At 54.8% G+C, this 27,394-nt stretch overlaps 1 protein-coding gene across 1 annotated transcript in view; it reads right to left on the bottom strand.

The window, feature by feature from the left end:
* VAV2 (vav guanine nucleotide exchange factor 2) overlaps positions 1 to 27,394 on the bottom strand; it is a 192,278-nt gene that overhangs the window by 48,263 nt on the left and 116,621 nt on the right. The window contains 2 exon segments of the mRNA XM_017848951.1: positions 1,433 to 1,535; positions 23,166 to 23,234. Of these exon segments, the coding sequence (XP_017704440.1) occupies positions 1,433 to 1,535; positions 23,166 to 23,234 (172 nt within the window).

Raw genomic sequence — 27,394 nt, 5'->3', positions numbered from 1 at the left:
AGTCAGTTTGGGGGCTGTGAGACCCCCAGCCCTGCACCTGCCTGTCTCTCCCAGCAGGATGCCAGCAGAGCGGGCAAGGCCTCCGGGCAAGGTCTCTTTAGGGACTGGTTTCCCCAGCTTTCTGCCTCTCCACCACCAGCTGGTTCCTCCCACACTAAAAGAAAACACTGAGATCAGCTTTTTGAGAAATTTCCCATTTCTTCGGGGAAAGACAGTGGCATCAAAAGCCTCCACGGTTGGCAAGTAGCATCTTGCCCACTCTCGGGAGCCTGGGGGTCCGAGGGCCTGTGACCTGCCCCACCAGGTCCCTGTCTCCCCATTCCAGCTTTGCTGGATCCCCACCTTCCACACAGCAGCTGCTGGCAATAAACCCACGCGGAGCAAACTGGTATCCGAGAGATGATTCGCCACTGCCTGCATGGAAATAAATATCCTCCAAACATAAAAGACGCACAGCTGGCTAATTGGGCCAATATTGGTCTCATCACTCTCCACACAAAGGGGGAAAATGATGCGTGCTTTAGACTGTGAGCCAAGTTACTATCTTAAGGCTCCCTGGGCAGGAAGGACTGAGGGTCCTGCAAACCCTTGGAAGAAGAATCCCATGCCAACACGGGCGGGGGTCACGACAGTGGTGGTGTCACCTCTGGGGCACCTGAGAACATCTCCATAGAGAGGAAGGGCACAGAGCGGACCAGGACTCGGTGAGGGTTTCCAAAGTTGCTCCTTGGAGGAGCCCCGAGGGGACTGGGAAGGACCAAGGGGTAGACTCTCTGGACGTCCCCCTGCAACCAGAGGAGCTCCCCCTCGGTGGCTCAGACATGGGGATGGCTCAGTATTGTGTTAAGCAAGGGCCAGGCTGCTCTGCAAGGGAAGGGAGTGGAGAGGAGAGGAGGGGAGGGGAGAGCAAGAGAGGGGAGAGGACCAAAGGGAAAGGAAGGGGAGAAGAGAGGAGCAGGGGAGGGAGGGGAGGGAAAGAAAGGGGACAGGAGGGGAGGAAAGGAAGGGGACAGATAGGAAGGAGGAGAGGAGAAAAGGGAGGAAGGAGGAAGGAGGGGAGAGGAGGAAAGGGAGAGAGGAGAGGAGGAAAGGGGAGGGAGAGGAGGAAAGGGAGGGGAGAGGAGGAAAGGGGAGGGAGGAGAAAGGGAAGAGAAGGAAGGAAAAAGAGGAGGGGAGGGAGGGAGAAGAGGAAAGGAAAGGGGGGAAGAAGGAGGGAGGAGGGGAAAGAGGATAGGGAAAGAGGGAAAGGAGGGAAGGGGAAGGGAGGAAGGAGGAGGGAAGGGAGTGGAGGGAGGAAGGAGGAGGAAAGGAGGGGAAGGGGAGGGAGGAGGGAGGGAAGGGGAGGGAGAGGAGGGAGGGGTAGGGGAGGTGAGAGGAGGGGAAGGGGAGGTGAGAGGAGGGGAGGGGAGGGAAGGAGCGGAGGAGGGCTCACCATGGGCTGCTGCACCTCCACCTTGATGATGTCCTCGTAGATGTCGTCCCCTCCATCCTCACACGGGACGCAGTCATAGATGTCCTCCCCCAGGTCATGCTCACTGTACAGGAGGAGGCAGGTTAGAGGGGAGGGGAGGCTCCCACCACCCTGACCAGGGAGCCGCAGAGGACGAGGGTCCATGAGGGACGCAGGCAGCTGGGGCCACAGTGAGGTCACCTGCCCAGGGCCTCAGTCTACAAAGTGGGGTGGGCCCCACCTGCAGGGCTTCTGTGGGAGTGAACCGGGCAGCGCAGGGAGCATCCCCCAGGGCTCTGCCTGCTGCCTCCACAACGTGCATTTCAGAGGGATCTGCCAGGACAAAGCCCCCACTTCTCCAGCCCTTTGGTAAATACTGGGGACATAGGCCAGAGGTCCAGGGGCGGGACCCCTGCCCTCACCAGAATCTTCCCAACCCTACCCGACGGGAGCACCCGGCTCCTGCCTCCAGACCAGAAACCTCTCTCCCCCAGCCCAAGGCTGTGACCTGGAGCCCGGAGTGCTCCCAGCTCAGCCCTGGCTCTTCCAGTCCTTGGAGCCAAGGTGCAAAGGTTCCAGGTACATGGAGGGTGACCCGGAGTTTGTCATTTGCCTTCTGAAACCAGAGCCAAAGAAATTCCCACCAAAGTCTAATACGATAAAGCTTTGTTTTAGCTCACGGTCCTACTCCAACAAGCCACCCGTCCGCCTGCAGGACTCAGTTCGCGGGCTGCCTCCTCCAAGACACCCACCAGGATCGCCACTTGGCCTGTGATCTGGACTGTTGCAGGCACCCGTGGACTAGATGCAGCTCCTTGGCTACGTTTCCAGTGACTCTGTGAGTGGCAGCAGATGAGCCTGGCCCCTCCCCACACTGGGCTTCCTCACCCCTCCTGACGCTCCACACCTGACCTGCTGGGGCCCGGGAAGTCTCTCATTGAATCAGCACCTGAGCCAATCTAACCACCCCCCGCCCCCCCGCCCCGTTTCCACAGGACCCGCTGGGGGCTCACTGCACCTGGGGGCGGAGGGGCAGGAGTCATCCCAGGTCCAGACCGGTGGTGTATTCAGCCCTGCAAGCCCTCACCCCTGCACAAGGACGCATCTCACAGCCTGGGCTCAAAGTGGGTGGCAAAGTTCAATGGGAGAAGGACGGAAATAAATGCAGAGCACCCCCTTCCACTGCCACCATGACCAGCACGCAGGGAGGCGAGGCAGGGACAGAAGCCGGGGCAGGAACCATCCCTGCGGCACTCAGGAACAGGCTCCCCAGCCACGCTGTATGCCATGGCCTCATCCCGAACCTGGCCTTTGAATATCAGCTGTCGCCTTTTAAGGCTTGGGTTGGGGAGGACCATTCGAGGTCTACTTGAGAGAGGGAGGGCACGTGTGCATTCAAGGAAGGCCCTCAGCACCTTCCCTGGAGGACACGCTGCAATGCACCTGCCACACGGCCTCTGTCTGTGGGCGAAGCATCTGTGCCTCTCTTAGAGGGGAAGCTGGGGGCGAGCCCAGCTCCTGCCTTGTGGAGCCTCCTGCAGGCAGGCGGGCAAAGGAGGAGGAGGAAGCTGTCACTCCGAGTACTTCATTTTCTGCACCACTACAGGTGTGAGTGAGGCGGCTGAAAGCCGGCCAGAGGAGCAAAGCTGGCAGCGGGCGGATGGCCCTGGGACAGACCAGGCTGATGGAACCCTCCAACCAGCATTCAAAGAGCCACCCACGCATGGGCAAGCCCTTCTGTGTGCTAGCACCTGTAGAAAAAGTTATTCTTTTGGGCCTCACAGAATCCTTGGAGGTAGACAGCACTGTGGCCATTGTGCAAATTAAAACAAACACACTGAGGTTAAATGGTCAGCAAGGGGCAGGGCTGTGGCATGCGCTCACTGTCCTCTCCCCTCCCTGCCCACCCTCCACCGTGAGAGGTCCGTCTGGGTGTTGCTCAGCTGTGCGGGAGAACTGAAGCCAGGGCAAAGGCAGCCGTCAGACGGGCTGGGCCCACAATCTGGTGACAGACGCTGCCCTGGGAACAGACATGAAGGCAGGAAGGGTGTTTGTGAGCTCACAGGTTTTCTTACTAACCCATATCAAAGGTCCGTCCCCAGCCAGGTCCAGCAACTGCCTTAGAAACTGTCACCTGTGATGACACAAATTACCTCCCCTACTCTCCAGATGCTGTCCCCAAGGAAACAGCCCCCACTGCTTTGCCTGCCAGGCTACCAGGGACGCAGGCAAAAGTGACGGCAGGGGTTGTTCTCAGCGGCTGCCAGCCACCCCACGTTTCCGTCACACGGCAGAGTGAGGCTGGCGGCAAAGCGTCTGTGGAGAACTCTTGACAGTTGGAGGCGAGGCGAGACGGGGAAGCTTCCAGGCTGCTGAACGAGACAACTCAAGGGCAGATGAGGCCACTCAGACTGTCTAGAGAAAGACGTCGGCTTTTCTCCAACAAGCCAGGTGGAAGGAGGGGGGTTGGCTGTGAAATGTTGCAAGAGCTGATGACATGGATCAAAAAAGGCTGCAAGCCGGACCTGGACAGGGGCCTGGAGGACATCCCGTGCAGGGATGGCAAATGGCCACACGGTGGGGCGTTCCAACAGAGCCCAGGGCTCCCCTCAACCACTCAGGAGCCTGTTCATAAAGAACCCTGTGCCGCCTCCATCACGGGTCGACCAGAACCGGCTGCTGACGACATGCAACGTGTTTCCTCTCCCGCAGGAGCCCCAGGCTTGTCACGGTGCAGATGGGAAACCCAGCCCAAGCTGCTGCAGGTCTCTCAGATGTCATGGACACACATCCTTCGCTCGTGCCTCCCACCGCACTGGCCTAGCACTGCCATTTACTGAGTTCTCGATGACGTGCCTGGCTCTGACAAGGCCTGAGCGTATTCTGGGAAATACAGGATACAATCCACTGATCCCGGGATGCAGGAGGCACGAGCTCCATCCCGAGCCCAAACATATTAAGGAGGGAGAGGACAGGGAAGGCTGGGATGGTCAGAATCTTCCTGAACAGATGAGACTCGAAAGATGCTTTGAAGCCCGGGTGGACCTAGAAAAGGGGTGTGAAAGGCAGAGTCCCCCGCCCACCTGCCTCTTCCCTGGCCCAGTCAGAACTGTCACGCTGGGATCTAGGTACAAGTCCACATCTATGTAGCACCTGCTGCATCTCAAGCTTGGTAAGAAATGGCAGGCATAGGGTTTTCACAATATTTTTGTTAAGCTTTTTAAGGATCAAAATACATCCTTAGTGGTAACTTTCTGACAAGTGGATACACCTGGGTCACTCATGCCCTCCCACATCAGAGAGCACTTTCTTCTCATTTTATTTTTTTTGAGACGGAGTCTGGCTCTGTCGCCCAGGCTGGAGCGCAGTGGCCGGATCTCAGCTCACTGCAAGCTCCGCCTCCCGGGTTCACGCCATTCTCCTGCCTCAGCCTCCCGAGTAGCTGGGACTACAGACACCCGCCAACTCGCCCGGCTAGTTTTTTGTATCTTTTTTAGTAGAGACGGGTTTTCACCGTGTTAGCCAGGATGGTCTCGATCTCCTGACCTCGTGATCCTCCTGTCTCGGCCTCCCAAAGTGCTGGGATTACAGGCTTGAGCCACTGCGCCCGGCCAGAGAGCACTTTCATCTCACCAGAGCTCCTGCCCTTCTCCATCAATCTCCTTCCTGACCCCAGCAACCACCCTTCCGACTGTTCTTCACCACAGACGAGCCTTGTCTGCAGTAGAATGTCAATGGCATTGTGCATTAGTTTTCACGCCTGGCTTCTTTCCCTCAACATCAGGTCTCTGAGACATCCATTCCGACTTGCCCACATCTGCAGCTCATTCCTGTTTACTGCCGAGTAATAATCCACGGCATGAATAACAGCAGGTTACCCATTCTCCTTCTTGACAGACATTTGGGTTGCCTCCAAGTTTTTGGTTATTGTGAATGAGATCTGTTATATGAGCATTCAAGTTGTGTGTGTGTGTGTGTGTGTGCGCCTGTGCACGCATGTGTGGTGGGTGGGGGGGTTACACAGGCTTTCTTTTCCTTTGGAAACTAAATTCCACTAGGAGTGGAACTGCTGGTCAACGAGAAGGTCTAGACTTAACCTCATAAGCAGCTGACAAATGCTTTTCTAAAGTGGGTGCATTCCACACCCCCAGCCAGCAGCGCTCACCAGCCCCAGCTGCTCCGCATCCTGGTCAGCTTCTGCTGTTGCCAGTCTTTTTCCATCCAGCCCCCACAGTGCCTGTGGAGTGAAACAGAACTGTGGTTCTATTTGGCACTTTCCTGATGGCTAACGCTGCCGAAGGGTCTTCTGTGTCCTTACTGTCTACCTTCCTTTGTGAAGGATCTGTTCAAGACTTTTGTCCATTTCTAAAATTTGGTTGTCTGTCTTCTTACTGAATTCAGTGAGTTCTTTACATATTCTGGATACAGATATGTTTTATGATTCTTCCCCCAGTCTCTAGCTTGGCTTTTCATTTTCTTAATGATATTCAAGCATTCACCTTTAATTTAATAAAACCTAATTTATCACATCTTTCTTCAGTCACATCCTGGCTCTGTCCTGTGTCCAAAGAAATCCTTGCGTCTTATCTAAGAAATCTTTGCTGTCTTTCAATCACGGTATATTTTCTTACAGGAGCTGCATAGTTTTTAGCCATTATGTTTAGGTCTCTGATTCATCTCCAGTTAATTTGTGTGCGTGGTATGAAGTAGGGTTCACTTTTTTCCCATAGGAATAACCACATGTTCCAGAACAATTTCTCAAAACTTCTCTTTTTCGAGCAGGGCATGGTGGCTCATGCCTGTTCTCCCAGCTACTAAGGAGGCTGAGGAAGGAGGATTGCTTGAGTCCAGGAGTTTGAGGCTGCAGTAAGTTATGATCGTGCCACTGCACTCCAACCTGGGCGACAGAGTAAGACCCTGACTCTCAGAAAACAAACAAACAAAAACCTTGCTATTGGATTGCTTAGATCTCTGTCAAAAACCAATTAGCCAAATAAGGGTGAGTCTATTTTGGAAAAACTACTCTATTCCATCAGTCTATTTGTCTATCTCTACGCTAACACCTCTGTCTTGAGAGGTTTCATAGAAACTCTTGAAACCAGGTAACGTCAATCTCCTGACTTTGTTCTTCTACAAGACCGATTAAGCTATTCCAAGGTCCTCTGCATTTCCACGTAAACTGTACAACCGTCTTCTCAATTTTTAAAAAATGCCTGCTGGGATCATGACAGACACTGTACTGAGTCTGCAGTTTAATTTGGGGAGAACTGACATCTTAACAATAACACCTTCCAATCCACAAACATAGTATATACTTTATTTAAGTCTTCCTTAATTTCTCTCACAGACATTTTGTAGTATTACGACAGAGGCTTTGGAATTTAGGAAGTATTGGGCCTTTTCTTTTTCAGCGTTTATTCTGCTTCCTTCATTCTTCCTCTTCTGAGACTGAGACCAGTGTTAGACGTCCTGACATCATCCCACATGTCTCAGGCTCTGTCTCTTCTCTCCAGGCTTCTTTCCTCCCTGTTATTCAAAGTGTGTAATTTCCAGCCTGGCGTGGTGGTGCACGCCCGTAATCCCAGCAGTTTGGGAGGCTGAGATGGGACGATCACCTGAAGTCAGGAGTTTGAGGCCAGCCTAGCCAACGTGGTGAAACCCCATCTCTACTAAGAATAAAAACTTAGCTGGGCGTAGTGGTGAGCTCCTGTAATCCCAGCTACTTGGGAGACTGAGACAGGAGAATTGCTTGAGCCTGGGAGGAGGAGGTTGCAGTGAGCCAAGATTGCACCATTGCACTCCAGCCTGGGAGACAAGAGCAAAACTCCGTTTCAAAAAAATAAAAAATAGGCCAGGTACGGTGGCTCATGCCTGTAATCCCAGCACTTTGGGAGGCCGAGGCAGGCGGATCACAATGTCAGGAGATCGAGACCATGGTGAAACCCCGTCTTTACTAAAAATACAAAAAAATCAGCCAGCAGGGTGGCGGGCGCCTGCAGTCCCAGCTACTCGGGAGGCTGAGGCAGGAGAATGGCGTGAACCTGGGAGGCGGAGCTTGCAGTGAGCCGAGATCCCACCACTGCACTCCAGCCTGGGTGACAGAGCGAGACTCTGTCTCAAAAAAATTATAATAAAATGAAATTTAAAAAATAAAATAAATAAAAAATAATAAAGTGCGTAACTTCCACTGGACTATCTTCAAGTTAAACAACTTCTCCCTGTGCCGTGTGCAGCGATTGTTCATTTCAGATATCGTGCTTTTCAGTTTGAGAATTTCCATTTGCCAGTTTTCGGTAGTTTCTATTTCCCTGCTGAGGCTCCTCATCTGTTCATTCATTCGTCGCACATTTTCCTCTAAGTCCTTGACTGTATTTGTAACAGCTGCTGTGATGGCTGATTTTGTATGTGAATTTGACTGGGCTAAGGACTCCCCAGAGAGCTGGTGAAGCGTTATTTCTAGGTGTGTCTGTGAAGGGGTTTCCTGAAGAGATCGACATTTGAATCAGAAGACCAAGTAAAGATTCACCCTCACCAATGCGGATGGGTGTCATCCACTCCATTGAGGGCACAAGTAGAACAAAAAAGGCAGAGGGCGGCCGGGCACGGTGGCTCACGCCTGTAATCTCAGCAATTTGGGAGGCCGAGGTGGGCGGATCACGAGGTCAGGAGATCGAGACCATCCTGGCTAACACGGTGAAACTCCATCTCTACTAAAAACAAAAATTAGCCGGGCGTGGTGGCGGGCACCTGTAGTCCCAGCTACTCGGGAGGCTGAGGCAGGAGAATGGCGTGAACCCGGGAGGCGGAGCTTGCAGTGAGCTGAGATTGCGCCACTGCACTCCAGCCTGGGCGATAGAGCGAGACTTTGTCTCAAAAAAAAAAAAAAAAAAAAGGCAGAAGGCAACGAACTTGCTCTCTTCTGAAGTTAAGACATCCATTGTCTCCTGCCCTCAGACGTCAGAACTCCTCCTGGTTGTCAGATCTTCAGACTCCAGAACACACACCAGCGCCTGCCCACCCCGTACCAGGACCCAGGCCTTTGGCCCTGGGTTGACACATCACTGGCTCCCTGGTTCTCTGACCTTTGGACTCAGACTTAAGCTTCCCTGGATCTCCAGCTTGCAGGCAGCATATGGCGGGACTTTCTGGCCTCCGTAATTGCGAAAGCCAATTCCCATAATAAATCCCCTCAGCCATCTACAGAGATCCCACTGGTTATGCTTCTTGGAAGCCGCCAATTGCAACATCTGGGTCATCTGAAGGTTGGCTTCCATTGACTCTTCTTTTCTGAACATGACTCACTTTCTTCTGTTTCTTGCGTTTGGTGATTTCTTTCTTGGACCCGAGATGCTATGAGCGATATTCAGCCTCCTGAGTAGCAGGGATTACAGGCACTCACCACGATGCCCAGCTGATTGTTTTCTTTTTCTTTTTTTTTTTTTTGAGATGGAGTCTCGCTCTGTCACCTGGGCTGGAGTGCAGTGGTGCGATCTCAGCTCACTGCAAGCTCTGCCTCCCGGGTTCCCGCCATTCTCCTGCCTCAGCCTCCTAAGTAGCTGGGACTACAGGCGCCCGCCACCTCGCCCGGCTACTTTTTTGTAGTTTTTAGTAGAGACGGGATTTCACCGTGTTAGCCAGGGTGGTCTCGATCTCCTGACCTCGTGATCCGCCCGTCTCGGCCTCCCAAAGTGCTGGGATTACAGGCTTGAGCCACCGCACCCGGCCTGTTTTATTTTTCATAGAGGACGGGGTTTCACCATGTTGGTCAGGCTGGTGTCAAACTCCCGGCCTCAAGCACTGCGCCCACCTTGGCCTCCAAAAGTGCTGGGATTACAGGCGTGAGCCACCGCGCCCAGCCACACCTGTGTTGTTTTCCTTTCTTTAATCCATGACTACGAGGAACATTCCTTCATACAGACTCATTCTTCATGCACCACTTTCCATTAACCTCTTGTCATTCGCCAAGGTTAAAAGTGAGCGACCTCACGCCTGTAATCCCAGCACTTTGGGAGGCGGAGGCGGGCAGATCACGAGGTCAGGAGATCCAGACCATCCTGGCTAACGCGGTGAAACCCCGTCTCTATTAAAAAATACCAAAAAATGAGCTGGGCGTGGTAGTGGGCACCTGTAGTCTCAGCTACTCGGGAGGCTGAGGCAGGAGAATGGCGTGAACCCGGGAGGCGGAGCTTGCAGGAAGCTGAGATCGCACCACTGCACTCCAGCTTGGGCGACGGAGCGAGACTCCATCTCAAATAAAAAAAAGAGTGAGCAACCAAAAACACTAGAGGAGAAGCTGTATTTGCGAATCTTTGTCTGGGACAGAATCATCTTAAACATGCAGACAACATCCCTTCTCTCCCTTCCGTCCAATGTCAGTTATCCGAAGCCTGTTGATACTGGGGGCGTGGAACTTGGGGTCACCCAGTTCTGCCTGTCACACCCTTAGGCTCCCTTCCTACCAGGCCCTCCTTGTGGAGCCCAGAGCACTGGCCGTCGGCCTGGCTACACGGATGGTACTTTTCATTCGTCAGAAGTACTCTCCCAACCATCTGTATTCAATGAACACTGGGAGAGACAGGTTCCTGCGTGTCATTTGAAATTCTAAAACAGTGGAACTGAAATTTCATGACACACATATTCTAAATTATGAGAGAGGGAGAAATAAAGGGAACAGTACAGAAGTGGTTTTTTAAAAATAAAATTAAATTAGGAAAATAAAATCAAACGTATTTGATAAAAAAAGTTAATAATATATAAACTTAGTAATTAAGATAAAAATCTACCAGATTTAATGGGTTTAACCAATATTTCTCCTATGACCAATTCTGCATCAGAAACAGGTTGGGTCCTTGGGACAGAGGGGACAATGGCCATCTGTCCCAATGACCTCACAGTCTAAGTGGGGAGACTGACCGGGCAGCAGCTGCATCTGAATCCTGGCACCAGGAAATCTCCCAGGTACGGAACAGATCCTAGCGGCAGATGCTACTGGGGGGTAACAAGCTCTGCCCCCCAATAGCTCCTTTCCTTTGGCCATCACTGACGTGGAAATGCCACTGCTACCTGGCTTCTTGGCAAAGGTGCCATCTCCATAAACAAATTTCTGGCACAGGGAGGTGACACATGACCAGTCTTAGTCACCTGGAAGGCAGGTTCACTTACGTCATGACCAGCAGGCCCAGTGCACCTGAGGGCCACAGCTGTCCACTGGGAGGAAGAGGGAACCCTCAGGGTCTGGGTTGGGAGAGGGGTACACCATGAATGGGCCCTTCAGATCCACTGAGGAGTGTGAAGTCTCCTAGGAGTACGGGACAGTGACAGGGGAGGGGGTCCCATCGTGCAAGGACCCTCACCTCGGCGTTCTCACTAGACATGAGCTTGACGAAGGCCCAGCTAAGACCCAGCACACGGAGCCAGCCCCAGCCCCACATGACCCTCCACGCAATCCCAGAGGAGGGGCCGGGCCGTTGTGGCTTCTCTCTGGACCCAGCCCACTCTCCCACAGTTCTTGAAAAGCGCCCCAAGGCCCTGCCATGTCTGCAAGTGGCTCCGGAATCTCCGTGGCACAATTACATCACCTCCCGTAGCTGTGTGGCCGGTGGCCATGTCACACACTGATCCTTTTCACATCAGTGTCTCGGCTAGAAAGAAGTGTGTGTGGAGGCTCCATGTCATCAGAGGCTACGCTTCATGGAAAAACTCCATGCCCATGCCGCACCAGAGTCTGGTCCACAGAGCTGGCCCATCCTCATCACTTCGGAACAGGTGGGCTGCAGTGGGTCTCTTGTTGGCAGGAACTCGACTCTCGCTCCTGAGCCCCTGGAGGGGAGGCGGTGAGGCAAACTAGGGTTGTCTTTGTAGACCTTCCTGTTTCTAGCTGTGTCACTGTGGGCAGGATAACCTAAGCTTCAGTTCCCCCATCTGCAACAGGAGGGGGACAGTTGCAAGGACCAGCCATCACGTACAAGACCAGTAGAGGCTGAGCATACAGTAGGTGCTCAGTAAGTGGAAGCGTGGCCTATCACCCCAGAGGGCGGAAGGAGGCGCTCATTCAATGAGACGGCATTGAGCACAGCGGCCGCGGTTCAACACACAGAGTGGCCAGCATTAAAAATGACAGATTTTTTTAAAACCTGGGAGACTAGAAAGTTGGATGGGGGGGTTGGTGCTGCTTTAATTTCTGCTCAGCCACTTTAATTCCATGGGTTTCAGGGGTGATTCTTCTCTGACCAGTGGCCCATGAGGAGGCCCGACATGGCCAGGCAGGAATGTGGAAGCCCAGATGTGAACGGACCTCCAAGGTCAGACCCAAGCCCAAGCCCAGCTCCCTCCACCCCGGGCCAGTGACCACCCCTCCTTCCTTCCTGCCCCGTCTCATCCTCTCGCTACTGCTGTTTTCCGGGAGTCAGCTGCGCTGACAGATGCTAAATCCCGACCATTATTTTTGTCCTCACAATAGCCTGAAATCTTCCAGCAGGGGCCCTGCACACGGCTGCGGTCCTCCAGGGACAGCAAAACCTGCCACCTTCACCTTCTGCCCGAGACCCTGAGGCCCCAGCCCAACAGCCTCGCCCGCCTGCCCCGATTCTGTTACAGAAAGGCAGCTGCTCAGAGGCCATCGCCCCCGCCGCCCACAGAAAATTAAAGAAAACCAACAAACTCTGCTTTCTGCCCCTGGTGAGCCTGGTGTTTACGACGGACATAAAATAGTGCTGCTGACAGGCTCGGATGCGCCGCACTGGCCCCGGGCTGTCTGATGCCGCCAAGCAGGGTACCAAGCTGCCATTAGTGTGTTACTAGGAAACCAAGTCGGACATTTCCTGACCTCGGTCCACACCACGGGGTGCTTCATCCCCAGGGGGCTGGAGTGGGGGCGGCAGAGAGAGGGCGCATCAAGCCTCTGAAGAAGCCGGCTGGGAACTGGATGGTGTGCATGTGGGGAAGGACGGATGGACAGATAGACAGACAGGCAAGAACCACTTTACACATCAGGGAGCTCGTTCTCACACGCCCTGGCAGACCCTCACCATGACCCATGAGGGAGGGAGGCCCTGCTTTTTCTACAGGTGGGGAAACCAGGACTCAAAGAGGGCATGGGAGTCACCCAGCTCGCCAAGCCATGTAGGCGCGCACCTGCACAGGCCTCGGCTACTGGATTCCCGGAAGGAGACCCGTCCACCGGACTGTCCCTCCTGGCCGTAACTCCCTCTTTTGGGGGGATTCTTTCTAAGCAGTAAAAGAGCCTCCCACCATCTAAAAATACTCAGGAGCCAAAAAAGAACAGCCCCTGGGGCCAGGTCACAAGGACTGGGCCCAGGGGAATGTCCCGGGCCACAACACACGGTTTCAATTCCTCCTTTGCCATGTGAAGCATGCTGTGTGACCTCCGGCAAGTCACCTACCCTCTCTGAGCCTTATTTTGTGCAACTGCAAAATGGGGGCTGGAGCACCGACCCGGAAGTGTTGTGAGGGCTGAGATGAAGTGGCAAAGCCCAGGGCCTGGCTCTCAGGGGACAGGAGCGGGGACCGTCGAACAGCGTATGGACCTATGGCTCAGATCCTCCAGTACAGGAATCATGAATGCTCTCGGGACCTCATTACCCCCAGCCCTTCCTCCTACCACAGTGCACCAGGCCCAGGCCTAGTTAGGTGTCCTCTCTGTGCTCCGCTCCCTCACAAATGACCCTTATGTTGCGTTTATCTCGGCAGTGAGAAACAAAAGCAGGAAGTCAAGGGAAAGTTGGTGGCAGAGACTGTCCTGCTGCCCTTTCTAAGCATCTGGTGAGGGTAAACTTCAATTCAGCCTGGTAGGGTTGGGGGCTACTTCTTAGAGAAGGTGACCTGTGGGCTGGGTTTTGTAGAATGAATAGGAGTTGGGCAGTCAATATAGGAGATACTATGTACATGATGGGACTTGTACAGTAAAACCCAGCATGTGACGCTTGTTCATTTTAGAGCAGTATTTGTTAAGTGCCACTGTGTGTCACTCAGGTCGATGCTGAATACAAGGAAAATAATGTCAAAAGGGAGAAGTCTTCCTCTTCCAGGAGAGTACCAGGAATGCGATTTAGTCGGGGTGGGACCTTCATCAGACACAACGCAGCCCCTTCATTCGGGCTGCAGCCCAGCTGTCTACTCCTTCCTGGAAAATGGCAAGATGAATGTGTATGTCTTTAAAGCCGCCTCTTCTGTGCCTGTCCCCTCCATCTGCAGAGACTACATTACATGAGACTGGAGAGTTGGTGTGACCGCATCGGTCCTGACAGCACTCGAGTTTAACGAGGTAATAAAAATGAAAGCCCCCGGAAGTCCCAGGCCATACCTGCTCTCACACCCACAGGAATGTGGAGCGGGTGGGGTGGTCACGCGTGCCTGCTCTGCGTGCGTCAGAGGGCTCCCCTGCCATCTCCCACTGAGAAGGAACAAATGGCCTCTCCCTCAGTGCTGGGGGTGGGGGAGCAGGGTTGCGAGGTCACTGAAGCCCCCAGACACATGGCAGCAGGGCCTCTGGAGACAGCTGGGGCCCACTGTGGTGCCAGAGTACCAAGGGGCCAACAGGACGTCCGAGGGGGGCAGGGAGAGCCCCTGAAAGCACGGCGCTCTCATCCCAACCAGCTGCGGCCTCCACAGCCAGCCCCACAGGGAAGTGCTGATGGCTCCGTTAACACGGAAAGTGAGGACAGGGAGCCCCTGCCCAGCAGTCCCGCAGCCACCTCCTGACAGGGACCGGGCTTGTCTAGACCACAAGAGTGAGAAAGGCTGGACTGTGTCCACAGGATCACCTCCGAGCCAGGCCCATTGGCCCTCAGTTCCTGAGAACAGACACAGCAGAGACCCAGACACTCCTAAAACCCCAGCCCAAAGCAAGGCAGTGGCTGGCCTGGCACAGGGGGCAAGAGCAGGTTTCCTAAATCACACTTTGGCAAATCCTATGCACTCTTCAAAATGAACACCTCCTCCAGGAAGCCTTCCTGCCCTCCTGGCTTGTCAGGGTCTGCCCCCAGAGGCTGCTGCCTGGATAGCACACGTGGGAGGTAGCGGAGCCTCAGGAGTGAGAAGTGCAGGGGCTCACAAAAGTCCCAGGTCCCAGGTCTGTGGGACAGGGCTCTTTTAGCCACCCCTGGGGTTAGGGAGGGGTGGTCTGACAATGACCCTCGGAGAGACAGAGCTGAGCTCAAATTGCAGCTCTGCACCCTAGTTCTGTGTGACCCTGACCAGGCGCCTGCCTCTCTCAGAGCCCAGTCTGCTTCCTGTCCAGGCAGAGGGCTCAGGGCCCCGCTTGCAGGGCTCAGTGAGATACAACTGGAAGCATCTTGACAGAGGCACCCTCCGGGGATGCTGGCTTCATTCACTCCATTCAACCAATCCCCACAGCCAGGCCTGGCCTCACAGTCACACCGAGCAGCAAGAGACCCTCGGCAGCATTTGAGGGAGCCACATGCTGCCAAGGAGAAGCCCGGGTGGGGCCAAGCATGCAGTCTTAAAGGGTCTGTTGTGCAAATGAGGTACCACGGCCAGCGGGGAGGCAGCTCCAAGCAGATGATGCCACATTCCAGCCACGGGGGTCCTTGTCGATGAAGGACCTGGCGGGGCAAAGGCCTTTCTGTCCCAGCCGTCACCCGCCTTAAGAAACCCCACCTGTCTTCCGTCCCTCCAGCCTCCCCTCCATCCCCGCACGAGCCTCGGGCCACCAGGGAGGGACAGGAGGACACCTGTCAACACCTCCGTTGGGGCAGGGGGCTTCATTCTGGCCTCCTTCAGACCACTGCAGGGTTTACGCGTGCCTGGGGCCGGGGGCTGTCTAACAGTGCTGGATTCATTTGCTTGTTTGTCGTGGGGCCGTTTTCGTGGCGTCTGCTTTCAAACTTGTCCCCTTTGGAAAAACAATCCTCTGGGGTGGACATAAAGCATCCCAGACCCAGCCTCTCCCAGCTCAACTTAGGCTCCACACGCAGGCGTCCTCCACAACGTGGACCTCCCAGCGTGAAGATGAATGTACGTGAGCTCAGGAGATGGCATCTAAACAAACCTCCTTTGGGAGAAGTGGGCAGGGTGAGGACAGCGGCGGGGAGGGTGGGCCACAGAAGACAGTGATTTGTTCCTCACTCCCTGTCCCCCTGCAGACAAACGGCACAGCAAAGAGTGGCCAAGGCCCCAGGGCAGGATCCAGTGGGAGAAGCGTGGCCTCTCCCCTCCCAGGTCACCGCCAGCAGGCAGCTCCCACTCCCTCCCCGGGTAGAAAGAAGACATCCAAACCGCCTCAACACCAGAAACTCCTTCTACATTTTATGCAACCTAAAAAATTATCCCAACGATGCTAACATGACACATTTAAAGCTGCACAGTCATTTTATGATGCAATAAAGCATGCAGCTCTACATTCGCGGATAAATTACACTCCCTGCCGTGTCACCATCACATTTGTTTAAGCCTGAAAATCACTTCAGCTCCCAGGAAAGTGAAACCAGTGTTATGCAAAGCAGGCTCCTAAATCATAAAATTGTAGATTCGTCAAGCTCAGAGGGATTCACAGACCCTCCGGGCGGACGCTTTCGTTTCAGAGACCGGGAAACTGAGGCCCTGAGTGGCATTTAACCCGCCTACAGCAGCAGCCCCTTGAAAGGAAAGGAAAGGCCAGCTAGACATTGGGCCCTGGCGACTCGCCACACTAAAGCAGCCAGCAGCCCCGGCCTCACATCCACGCCCTCGCCCAGAGCCCTGGCCCCAGAATCTCCCTCCCCGCTGGCACTCAGGGGCCGCTCTCCCTTCAAGGATGCTCCCGCTCAGAGGCTCTCTGGGGAGAAGCCAGGAGGGCAAGTGGTTCCCGACAGAGCCTGGCTGTGTCTGGGATCACTCCCTCCTCATGCAGCCACTGGAGTGGTGGGGTGCCTTCCCACAGCAGCCTCTGGGGTCACAGGACCCCGCTCTGCAGACAAGGATGCTCCTGGTGAGGCATGTTTACCAGCTGGCCGTCAAACATCTAGCAGCACACCCCAGGAAGAGGATCCAGGTCCAACCACCCCTCCCCCAGCCACACAGGATCAAGCGGTTGGCTAAATAAAGCTCAGTCTCATGTCCACGTCCTTCCTCTGGCCTCTCATCTGCCCCGAGTGAGAGCTTTCAGATTTCTCCCATGTCCCTTCAATTCCCCCAAGAATTCTCAGGGGCTTCTAACCTGCTGGCACCACAGGAGGGAGGGCAGAGGCAGGCGGCCTGGCCCTGCTGGGGACTGGGGTGTGCAGCCTACTTCACAGGCAAGGGCCGCCCTGCCACAGTGGCACCAGTGTCCTCACAAGACACACTCATCATGGCACTCTGTGGCACCCAATCCGGGTGCCCTTTCCAAATCCTCCTCCATCGAGACCTGGAAGCATTCCCAGGGCCTCCCACAGACTGCAGTGGACCATGTTCAGCCTCAGTGAACAGAAAATAGGAACGAGGAACGGCTGGCTGCAGTGCCAGGAGGGAGACAGAGGGCCCTGGAACTCCAGGCCAGAGCCATCAGAGGGATGTTTCTCGAAGCTGGAAGGAAGAAGCCACTGTGCCAGCTACCGCTGTGCCCACTGAGGTCATCGGCCTGCTGTGCTGACTGTGCTATGCTGCACGTGGTGGGCATGGAGGCACGTAGAGCACGTGGCACTCGGGGTGCATGCAGGGCCAGCTCAGCCTGGATGCCCGGCAGGCGTGTGCCACCCACCGTGGCAGCCAGCACAGGCTGACCCAGAGTAGGCGTGTCCTTCTAACTGCGCGGAGAAGCACTGTCACTCGCAGTGCCACCAGGTTGGGGGTCACAGCAGGCATTTGGATGTGAGCCCTGTGCCTTCCTGGGGGAAGGGTGGTCCTCCCTGTGAGTCCCCAGGGAACTTCTAGAATTCCCATACCTTGCAAACACCAAGCCTTGTCCCACAATAGCACAATATACCAGACTTGCACAGGAACAACCCTCAGCCACGCCTCCAGATTGGGAGCCTCACCTTGCCCTCCAGCCTCGCCTTCCACACCCTGCCCAGCTCCTCGTGCTGGGATACTGCCCAGGTCTTCAGCAAGCTCCTCCTTGGGTGCTGAGGTCCGACTGTCCCCTCTTCTGAGAAGCCTTTCTTTCTTTCTGACCTAGCACTCCGCCAGCCCCACTCTGCTCCCACAGCCAACCATCTTGTGTCTGTCACTCTTCTGTGTACAAACCTGCCTCTGGACCCCAGGCTGGGAGCCCCCCAGTGCAGGCATCTAGCCCAGGGCCCCCAAGACTTGGGCAGGAACGAGAAGGGAAGCACAGTGCCTGCCAAGGAAAAGCCATTATGCAAACGCAAGGTACTGATTATTAGAGCAATTTAAAAACAGGCCGTCCATTTGGGCTTATTTTGCTCGATAAAGCATTTTTAAGTGGCAATATTTTGTGTTAATTTTTTCAACCAGCTGCTCTTATTATTTGATTATGCATTATTCAAAGCTCTCAAAAGCGAGCTTAGAGCACTTGAGAAAGTAACTTCAGTGTTATACGTGCCCACGCAGGGGACTGGTTCCAGCTCCCATTAAGACGTTCTGGATCCAAGACCCGTGCGACCCGGCACACAGCCACTGGCCACGTGCCATGTGTGGCTGCCCGGCTCACAACATAACAAGCTGTAGTGATCTGCACCCAAGTGCAAGCTCCATGCCAGATCAGAGGACTCAGTGCCACAACCACAAAACGTACGCTGCCCAAGGATGATCTGTGAAACTGATCACAAGGTGACCCAGATAATATTTTGAATATGCTGGAATATGCTGGGTTAAATATAAGACACATTTTTTTTTTCCTTTTTTTGAGAGATGAGGTCTTGCTCTGTTGCTCAGGCTGGAGTGCAGTGACACGATCTATGTTGCCCAGGCTGGTCTCAAACTTCTGGCCTCAAGCAATCCCAAAGTGAACTGCTGGGATTACAAGTGTAAGCCACTATGCCCAGCCTATAAAATACATTCTTAAGATTAGTTTCATTTGTCTCTTCTTATTTTTTGACGTGACTCCGCTGTAATCCCACCACACTGCCCTGAAACTGTCCTTCGGTTTCCACACTCCCCATGGGGCCTAGGTCTTGGGAGGCAGGAAATGTGTCTTCATCTTAATGTGTTTCCAGCTCCTGTCCCAAGACTGACACACAGAGAGTGTTTAGGAACCAGCTGACGATGGAATTAAGGATGATTGTGTGAATGAATTAAAGTATAAGGCCAGGCGCGGTGGCTCAAGCCTGTAATCCCAGCACTTTGGGAGGCCGAGGCGGGTGGATCACGAGGTCAGGAGATCGAGACCATCCTGGCTAACACGGTGAAACCCCGTCTCTACTAAAAAATACAAAAAACTAGCTGGGCGAGGTGGCGAGCACCTGTAGTCCCAGCTACTCGGGAGGCTGAGGCGGGAGAATGGCGTGAACCCGGGAGGCGGAGCTTGCAGTGAGCTGAGATCCGGCCACTGCATTCCAGCCCGGGCGACAGAGCGAGACTCCGTCTCAAAAAAAAAAAAAAGAAAGTATACAGGCACTCACACGGTGCCCCTCGCTGGTCTCCTAAAACCACATTTCCAGGTTCCCTGGGAGACAGATGCATCTGTGAGCCAGTGTTTGACTTTCCCCAAACAGTTGCAGAGTGTCTGGGGTCTGGGTAGCCAGGGGAGTCCTTTAGACATTCAAGGTGACTCTCATGTTGGGCATTTGGCTATGGGCCCAAAGCAAAGAACAGGTGCGTTCTGCTCCAAACGTCCCTTCCCTCTCCTCACTTCTGTGCCTGCTGATATGGTCTGGCTGTGCCCCCACCCAAATCTCATCTTGAATTGTAGTTCCCATAATCCCCGTGTGTTGTAGGAGGGACCTGGTGGGAGGTCATTGAATCATGGAGGCGGTGACCCTCATATCCCTCATACTGTTCTCGTGATAGTGATCTGACGGTTTTATAAGGGGCTTTCTGCACTGCTCCTTGCTGCTGCCATGTGAAGAAGGGCATGTTTGCTTCCCCTTCCACCATGACTGTAAAGTTTCCTGGGGCCTCCCCAGCCTGTGAGTCAACTAAACCTCTTTCCTTTCTAATTCAAGGAATCTTTCAACTATAATACTAATGCACCTGGCTTCTGATTAGACCATTTCCCCAGCTCTAGCCTTGAAAATTAACAATTACATTCTCTCCCCAAGTAGGATCCAAGTAAGAAATGGCATGCGTTTGTGTCTTGTAAATTGCCGTAATGGCTAAATATCCACACCAAGTCCACAGAGAAAGGATAGGACATCTTGCCTTTCAGTGAAAGAAGGAGGGGGGAAAACAACATAAAAAATTTATTAAACTCGAGCCACCGGGACCAAATCGCAAGTTAAAGATTCAGATGCATTCCCCTTCCTTAGAACTGATGATTTACGTTTGCAATAACTGCAGTCATTAAGAGCTCATTGGATTAAGGAGGCTCAGTCTTAATGTCAGGGAATAACATTACTGGACGATGTAAAGCCACATGTTGCCGGAGTTGCTTTTCTGGGTGAGAGGAATTCCACCTTGCATTTTGGTTCAAGAGATCAGTCACAATCAGGATGGGCAGAGAAAGATGGAAAATGGGCAACCCAGCCAGGTGCGGTGGCTCACGCCTGTAATCCCAGCACTTTGGGAGGCCGAGGTGGGTGGATCAACTGAGGTCAGGAGCCCAAGACCAGCCTGGCCAACATGGTGAAACTTTGTCTCTACTAAAAATATAAAAACTAGCCGGGTGTGGTGGCACATGCCTGTAATCCCAGCTACTCGGGAGGCTGAGGCAGGAGGTGGAGATTGTAGGGAGCTGAGATCGCACCACTGCACTCCAGCCTGGGTGACAAGAGCAAAACTCCATCTCAAAAAAAGAAATAAAAAAAAAAAGAAAAAGAAAATGGGCAACCTGGGATCTAGCCTGACTCTCCAGATAAAAATCCTTGAAATTGAATGTGCTCTATAAACCAGCAGGGGCAGGCCTGGCCATGTGGGGGCTTAGTTCAGGGAGTGTCCAGGGCTTAACACCCAGGAGGCTCCTATGGAGTGGGCATTTCATGCCAGTCCCTGGCCACACAAGGCCAATGTGGTCCCCATCATCCCGAAGCCCTCCTGTGCTGACTGTCCAGAAACACTGAGGGATGTTTCTGGAGAGCACAGAACCCCAACCTCAGGCTGGTAACTTAGGAGAAACAGCAGGTCAGGAACTTGCCCTCACACCGGCCAGGAGCTCCCCAGGCTCTGCGGGGCACAGGCTCCGTGTGGTGGGGGGTTAGGGTCAAATCGTGGCTCTGCCACTTACTAGCTGGGTGACATGGGCCAGTGGTGTCCCCTCTCTGGGCCTCAGTTTCCTATCTGTAAAATGAGGACAACCACAGAACAGACCTCACAGAGCAACTGAGGTTGGGGGACGCGAGGGAATGAAGCCCAGCAGTGCCCAGCCCCAAAAAAGCTCGTAAGCACCATCCACTGTTGCTGTCATTGTCATGTGGGTACAGGCGTCCTACCACGTGCAGAAGGCTTGCCCTGCTAGGGCTGGACCAGGAGAAGACAGAAAGAAGACACAGGGTCTGACCCTCTGATAGGCAGGGGACAGGCATTTAACTCCCTAATCATGGTGCACCCCTTGGGCAGCCCAGAGGCCCAACAGAGGCATGGGTGCTGAGGGGGCGCTGGCCAGGATGGCGCACAAGAGGCCTCACACACTGGGAGACACCTTGGCCTGGACGTGGCAGAGAAGGATTTCCAAGGCACGGAATGCCGGGAAGGGTACGGGGGGTATGGTTCCAACTCTGTGCATAGCAAGTAGGGTGGCTGCAGACTCTGCTGGAGGCTGGGGTTTATCCTTCAGGGACTTCCCTCTGGCTATGCCACCAGCCAGAAGCCCTGTCCCATCTGAGCCTCAGTTTCCTCCCCCCTTACACGGTTGAGATGGACAGTCCCTCAGTCAGTCTCAGGAGCCTGCCTGCTGCAGTGAGCAGTTTTGGGAATTTTTTTTTTTCCCCCAGACGGAGTTTCAGTCTTGTCGCCCAGGCTGGAGTGCGGTGGTGCGATCTTGGCTCGCTGTAACCTCTGCCTCCTGAGTTCAAGTGACTCTCCTGCCTCAGCCTCCCAAGTAGCTGGGATTACAGGTGTCCACCATGACACCTGGCTAATTTTTGTATTTTTAGTATAGACAGGGTTTCACCATGTTAGCCAGACTGGTCTCCGACTCCTGACCTCAGGTGATCCGCCCGCCTCGGCCTCCCAAAAAAGTGCTGGGATTCCAGGAGTGAGCAGCTGCTTTTGGGAATTTTCGAAGTCTCCCTCAGATTCCTGAGGCTGATCAGGGTGGACAGTGGCCTCCAGTGGGCGCCCCAGGCCTGGCTGTGACCTGCATGGCCCCTGGGCCCACCTCTCCCCTTCAGGATGCTCTACAACCCTCAGACCCACGTGGGGCCGACCGGATGTCTGGAGGAGCTCTGGGAGTCTGACCAGTGGGATTTCCCCAGGACCCCGTGGCCAGCCCAGCATCAAAGGGACGGGCTGATGGCAGCTACTCCAGCTGGTGGGTGAGGAATTTCTTCACAGAAGTGCATGAGACTGGGCCACCAGCGTGGCGCTGCGTGCTGATCTGGGGATGACTTGAATTGTGTCTATAGACAGGGATCCTGTGGGAATTATTTTCCTGGGCCCTGCAACGTAAAGGCAGCTCTGGATGTGGGCTGAGCAGTAAGACAGGCAAAGCTCCAGCCTACACAGCAGGTGCGCAGTACACGCGGCTCTCCCCCTTACTCCTCTCTTGGTTGCCATTCTCAGTCTGTGCTCCAAGATGAAAGGAGAGAGAAACCCTAAGAGTCTTCCCAGAAGAAACTGTGGTTGAGCTAAGAACACAGAAGCTGCTGTCAAACAGTTCCAGACGCCCCCAGGCAGCAAGGAAGCCTGAAGGCACCATGTCCCGGTGGCCTGGGAGGGCGGTGGATGAGCCAGGCTGTGAGCCCCCAGCAAGGACGCTAGGTCTCAGCCTGGGTCCCTCACCTGCAGGTGAGGCCCCTTCCTCCTACCCTCCTACCTCCCTCCTCCCGGAGCGGGTCATGTGATCCCACCCTGGTCACAGATTCCCACGGGTCCCGGTGGGGCTGTAGCCCTGGCGCAGTGGCCAGGCTTGGGCAGTGCCTGGGTGGAGCAGAGGCCTCTCAGAGGGAGGAATGAGGTGGACACAGAGAAGAGCAGAGGCGGGTCCACTGAGGCAGGGCAGTGCCTGCTGGGCCACGTGTCAACCCCGAGCCCACATACTCCTGTGCCCTGAGCCTGCGCTCCAGGGGCCTCTGCTTCTGGTAGCACCGCTCCCTCCTCACGACACGGCATCCCAAGACCCGGCTTGGGGAGCATGGCCAAGCCCCCTCTCTGCCCCACAGCTTCGCAGAGACAAGCCCTCTTGGAGGACCCTGGTAGGGCAACAGGCCAACACCTGGGCCAGCCATTAGACTGGCTTGGCAGCCTTCTAGAATGTACAAGGGGTGTGAAGATCTGCTCATCTCTGAGGCCTCTCAGATGCATGCCTTCCCACTCAGCATGGCAGCCCACGCCATGATCCATCATGAGGAGACACCCCGGTGGGAAGAGCCAGGGCCAGCTCTGCCTGCACTGTGGCTGCCATGTTTCCTGTTGACTCCCTGGACACCACCAGGAACCCCCCTGCCCCTCCCTCCTTCCCTCCTCCCCTCTTCCCATCCCTCCTCCCATCCCCCCGCCTTACTCAGCCAGCTCCTCCAGGCTTCGGTAGACGTCATCGTCATTCTCTGTGGTCTCCTCTGAGGGAAAAGGCCTGCGGAAGAGAAGGCGAGAGGGAGGTGAGCAGGTCCCGGCACTGCCGGCCAGTGGGACCCCAGCCGGACCCCACAGCAGAGCCCAGTGTGGCCCAGCCAGGAGCAAAGGGGCTCTTGTCCACTCTCTGGAAGGACACGGGGTGCGCGGACAGTGATCCGAGTCACAGAATGAGCCAACTGGGCCGTAGGGCAAGAGGAGACCCATGCCCAGCTCACCAGGAGACAAGGAATGTGTCACGGGCACTCTGGCCTCTGGGTGTCCAGTGGGCAGATGAGAGGCCCAGGTCAGGGCTGCAGAAGGCGTTCATCTGCCCAGCGACCTGCCTTCCCCTTTACCCGCACTCCCACTTCCAGGGGGTTCACAGTGGAGAGGAGGCTCCTCGCACACCTCCTGGTGGGCAGGTGGGAGGGCTGCCAGCTCAGTCCCTGCAGGAGAGGAAGCAGGAGGGGACTCCAGAAGGCAGGGGTGAGTTCTGAGGTACCGATGGTAGGGACTCACCTACCCCACCCACCAGCCCCTGGCTTGAGGTCAGGAAGAGAGTCCCGAAAATGAAAAGCCCTCGGAACCTTCTGCACGGATCTGCAGCCTCCCCTCCTACAAAGGGAGCAGGAGCCCCATGGGCACTCCCCAGAAGGAACGTGGCACTGATCTCCCTCCCCCTCCGCCCCCAAGACGCCCCAACCCTGGTGCTTTTCTTCAGTTCAGGATGGTATATAAATATATTTATATATATAAACTTTAATCATCTGAGCTTGTCTTGAGTCTCATTTTTGTGGAACTCTCATGCATATGTATATAATTATAATTGTTTTTCTCCTGTTCATCTGTCTTATGTCAATTCAATTCATAAACCCGCCCAAGAACCTGGAGGGGTGGAAGGAAGCGGTTTTCCTCCCCCAGGACCCAAAGCATCGCTCTGCTCTGTCCTCTGCAGACAGACAGATGGGTGTAGCCCCGAGTCTACAGGCCTCCCTGCACAAGGCAAGCCTGGGCCAGCACAGGCCAACCACTCAGAGCTGAAATGCCGGGCCAGCCTCGGGGATGGGGCAGAGGCGGAGGGGAGGGAGGGGTGGGATGGAGGAGAGGCAGGAGAGGTAGATCAAACACCCAGAAGAGGGGGCTGCAGCTGGTTCAACGCTATGGGCCAAATCCACTCATCTCTACAGGAGACCTGAAAGGCCCCTTAATTAAACCAAGCATCCCCTTGTAGCCCCCGGGTGAGTGTTCTGGTAGGAAACCTGTCACTAAGGATGGGACGGGAGATCCCAGCGGGGGGCTGCCTGGGCCCAGATGCCAGCTGGGATTGCTTCCTTGCCTGGGGTCAGGCTGACATTTGCTCAGCCCGAGATCCAGCAGGGACGCAGTCCATCCTGGCAGCCCTGCCCCACCTGGAGGCTGGGGGCCTGTGCTCCTGCGAGAGGGGCAGGGGGGAGTCCACTGAGCTGTGAGCTGGAGGCCTGGGTCCTACCTGGCTCTGTCACAGACCTGCAGGGACTAGGTCTCAGGTTGGAGGTCCCCAAGCCAGACCCACCAGGCCATTGGTCAGCGTGCCCCTGTGGCTTCCTGGTAAAAGCCCGTGTCCAAGAGGGCAGCATGGCCAGGCCTGACCTCTGCATGGATGAGCTCGGCTCTCTCCTCCAGCCACTTTCCCTCCTTCCACCCATCACCATACAGCCACATCCCCCAGTGGAGGTGCGTGTCCCGGGTCACGGGCAGAGCTGAGGCTGCCACGACATCCTCCCCACCAGGGCTCTGTTGCTGACACAGCACCATTCACGGCCAAGAAGCCCCTCAAGGAATCCATCTCCTCCTGTGACATGCAGAGCCCCAGGCTGACACAGACCCTGTGCAGCTGATGGGGGTGGGGCTGAGAAGCCACAACCTGGAGGGACCGGCCCACAAGCGGGTGACCCTGGAAAGCACAGGAGCAGGTGGGGGGCCACGAGCCAGGGAGGCTCTGCCAGGCTGAGATGTGGCTTCAGGACCCAGAGGTGGAGGCTTCTTTTCCTTCAACATGAAGCCCCTCTGCCAGGACCAGCCCTGGGCCGTCGCCGCTCCCACACCAGCCCCTCGCTTACGTCCAGCTATCCCTGTCTCCGACCTCATCAGTCATTTCTGCTTTTTCTACATTTTCAGCGATGATTGGTACGACTTCCATAATAAAGAAAAACAGAATCAAAATTCTCATTATGAAAACGTGTCCTCATCGTAAGTAAATATTTTAAACCCCACTCATCTCCTATAAAAGTATGTTATGTAAAAAATGACATCGTGGCAAAGTATGAACGTGCTTTCTCACGCAGAATGTAGAGAGGGAAGAGAAAATACCAAACTCCTGAGGTTGTGCTCTTGTTCAAATCTGATCACAGAGTGTGGGCGACAGTTTAGGGAAATGGGGCAACCCATGGAATCCTGGATTATCAACAGGACGGCCATTCGGGGACTGCACTTCCAGAACCCGCCCTGCTAAGCCAACCGAGAGATGCATTCACACTTGGAAGGAAACGCACCCTAACGGTAAGTAAGCACACACACCTGCCTCTCACTCTTCCTGTGCCTAGGCAGACATCACTCATCAATCAAAGCTCTCCTATCCCTGAAGCACAGCGTTCTTAACACAGGGCTCTACTCCTCCATCAGTCCTGGGACTCAGACGGAACCCGCCTGCCCTGCCAGGAGAGCTGAGTCCGGGGCAGTGAAGGAGAGGAAAAGCTTTGGAGCTGGGCTAACCCAGGTGTGAACCCCAGGTCCATCCCCTGCTCCCTGGGACCTTGGACAAGCTACTAAACCTCTCTGAGTGTCCGCCTTCTCCCCGTGGAAAATGGAAGTAATAGTGTCTTCTCAGAGGACTGCTGGGAAGAGCACCTGTAGGACGGCAGAATGCACTGGACTTAGTGGGGTCCAACAACGGCAGCTGTGATTTAGCGTTTCTAGTATCATCCTCACTCAGGGCACTTTCCGCTGTCCAAGAAAACTGCCTTCAGAAGCCTCGTGAGGAAGCCCCACTCGCCATGATGATTTCGGATTCTTGTTTCCTAACACAGAAAGTGAGAGCCCACTAAAATAAGGCACAACAGTCATTTCAAAACCTTTTGTCGGCCAGGTGCAGGGGCTCACACCTGTAATCCCAGGACTTTGGGAGGCCCGAGGCGGGTGGATCATTTGAGGTCTGGAGTTCGAGACCAATCTGACCACTATGGTGAAACCCCATCTCTACTAAAAATACAAAAAAATTAGCCAGGCGTGGTGGTGCGCACCTGTAATCCCAGCTACTCAGGAGGCTGAGGCAGGAGAATCACTTGAACCCGGGAGGCGAAGGTTGCAGTGAGTCGAGATTGCACCACTTCACTCCGGCCTGGGTGACAGAGTGAGACTCCATCTCAAAAAAATAAATTAAAAAAAAAAAAAACCTTTTGTCTTTTAAAAAACCTGACCTTGAGCTGTGGTTGTTATAAATTTCCCTTCCCTGCATTTCATTTGGTGTCTTGTTCAACCCCTCCTGTCATCTCCTTTACCTGCCCGACCCAGAGGAGATAAAGCAGGAATGTTAAAGTCCAAAGAATTATACTGCTGCCCGTAAAATCTTTACTACTTTTATTCTAAGATCCCTATTTGAGGCCACAAATCCCCTTGAGAATGGAGCTGCAAATCCAATTAATTTCTGCCACAGCCCAACAAAGGCTCTGCCAGGAGGGGAAGAGCAGGAGAGGGAGGCAGCCTGTCAGGGACCATGCGGGGCCTCAGTGCCCGGCCGCTGGGGCAGGAATACGCGGGAGACTAGAGGAGGTTTCACCAGGTCCCGGTCCCCTTTCACTCCACTCCCCCCACACCCCTCACACCCACGCTGACTCTGGCCTTTGCACCTGCTCTGCTGTCTGCCTTCAGTCCCCTGCCCTCCCACCATTCACCCAAGTGCTAGCATCCTTCAGAGCTGAATCCAAGCCCTACCGCATGTGGGAAGACTCGATCAGTCTCTCAGCCTGGGTTGGCCTCTGCCTAGCACAGTGCCTGGCGCTAGAAAGGCATGGATGAGTACATGGATGGATGGGTGGATGGGTGGATAGATGGGGGGGATGGATGGTTGGCTGGCTGGCTGAGTGGGTGCCTGGGTGTGTGGGTGGATGGGTGGGTGGACGGGTGGGTGGGTAAGTGGGTGGG

This window comes from Rhinopithecus bieti, unplaced genomic scaffold, assembly GCF_001698545.2.
Source record: "Rhinopithecus bieti isolate Rb0 unplaced genomic scaffold, ASM169854v2 scaffold_2205, whole genome shotgun sequence".
In the NCBI taxonomy this organism is placed as follows: Eukaryota; Metazoa; Chordata; class Mammalia; order Primates; family Cercopithecidae; genus Rhinopithecus; species Rhinopithecus bieti.
Note: the sequence above shows the minus strand (reverse complement) of the source record. Positions and strands in the feature narration are given on the sequence as shown.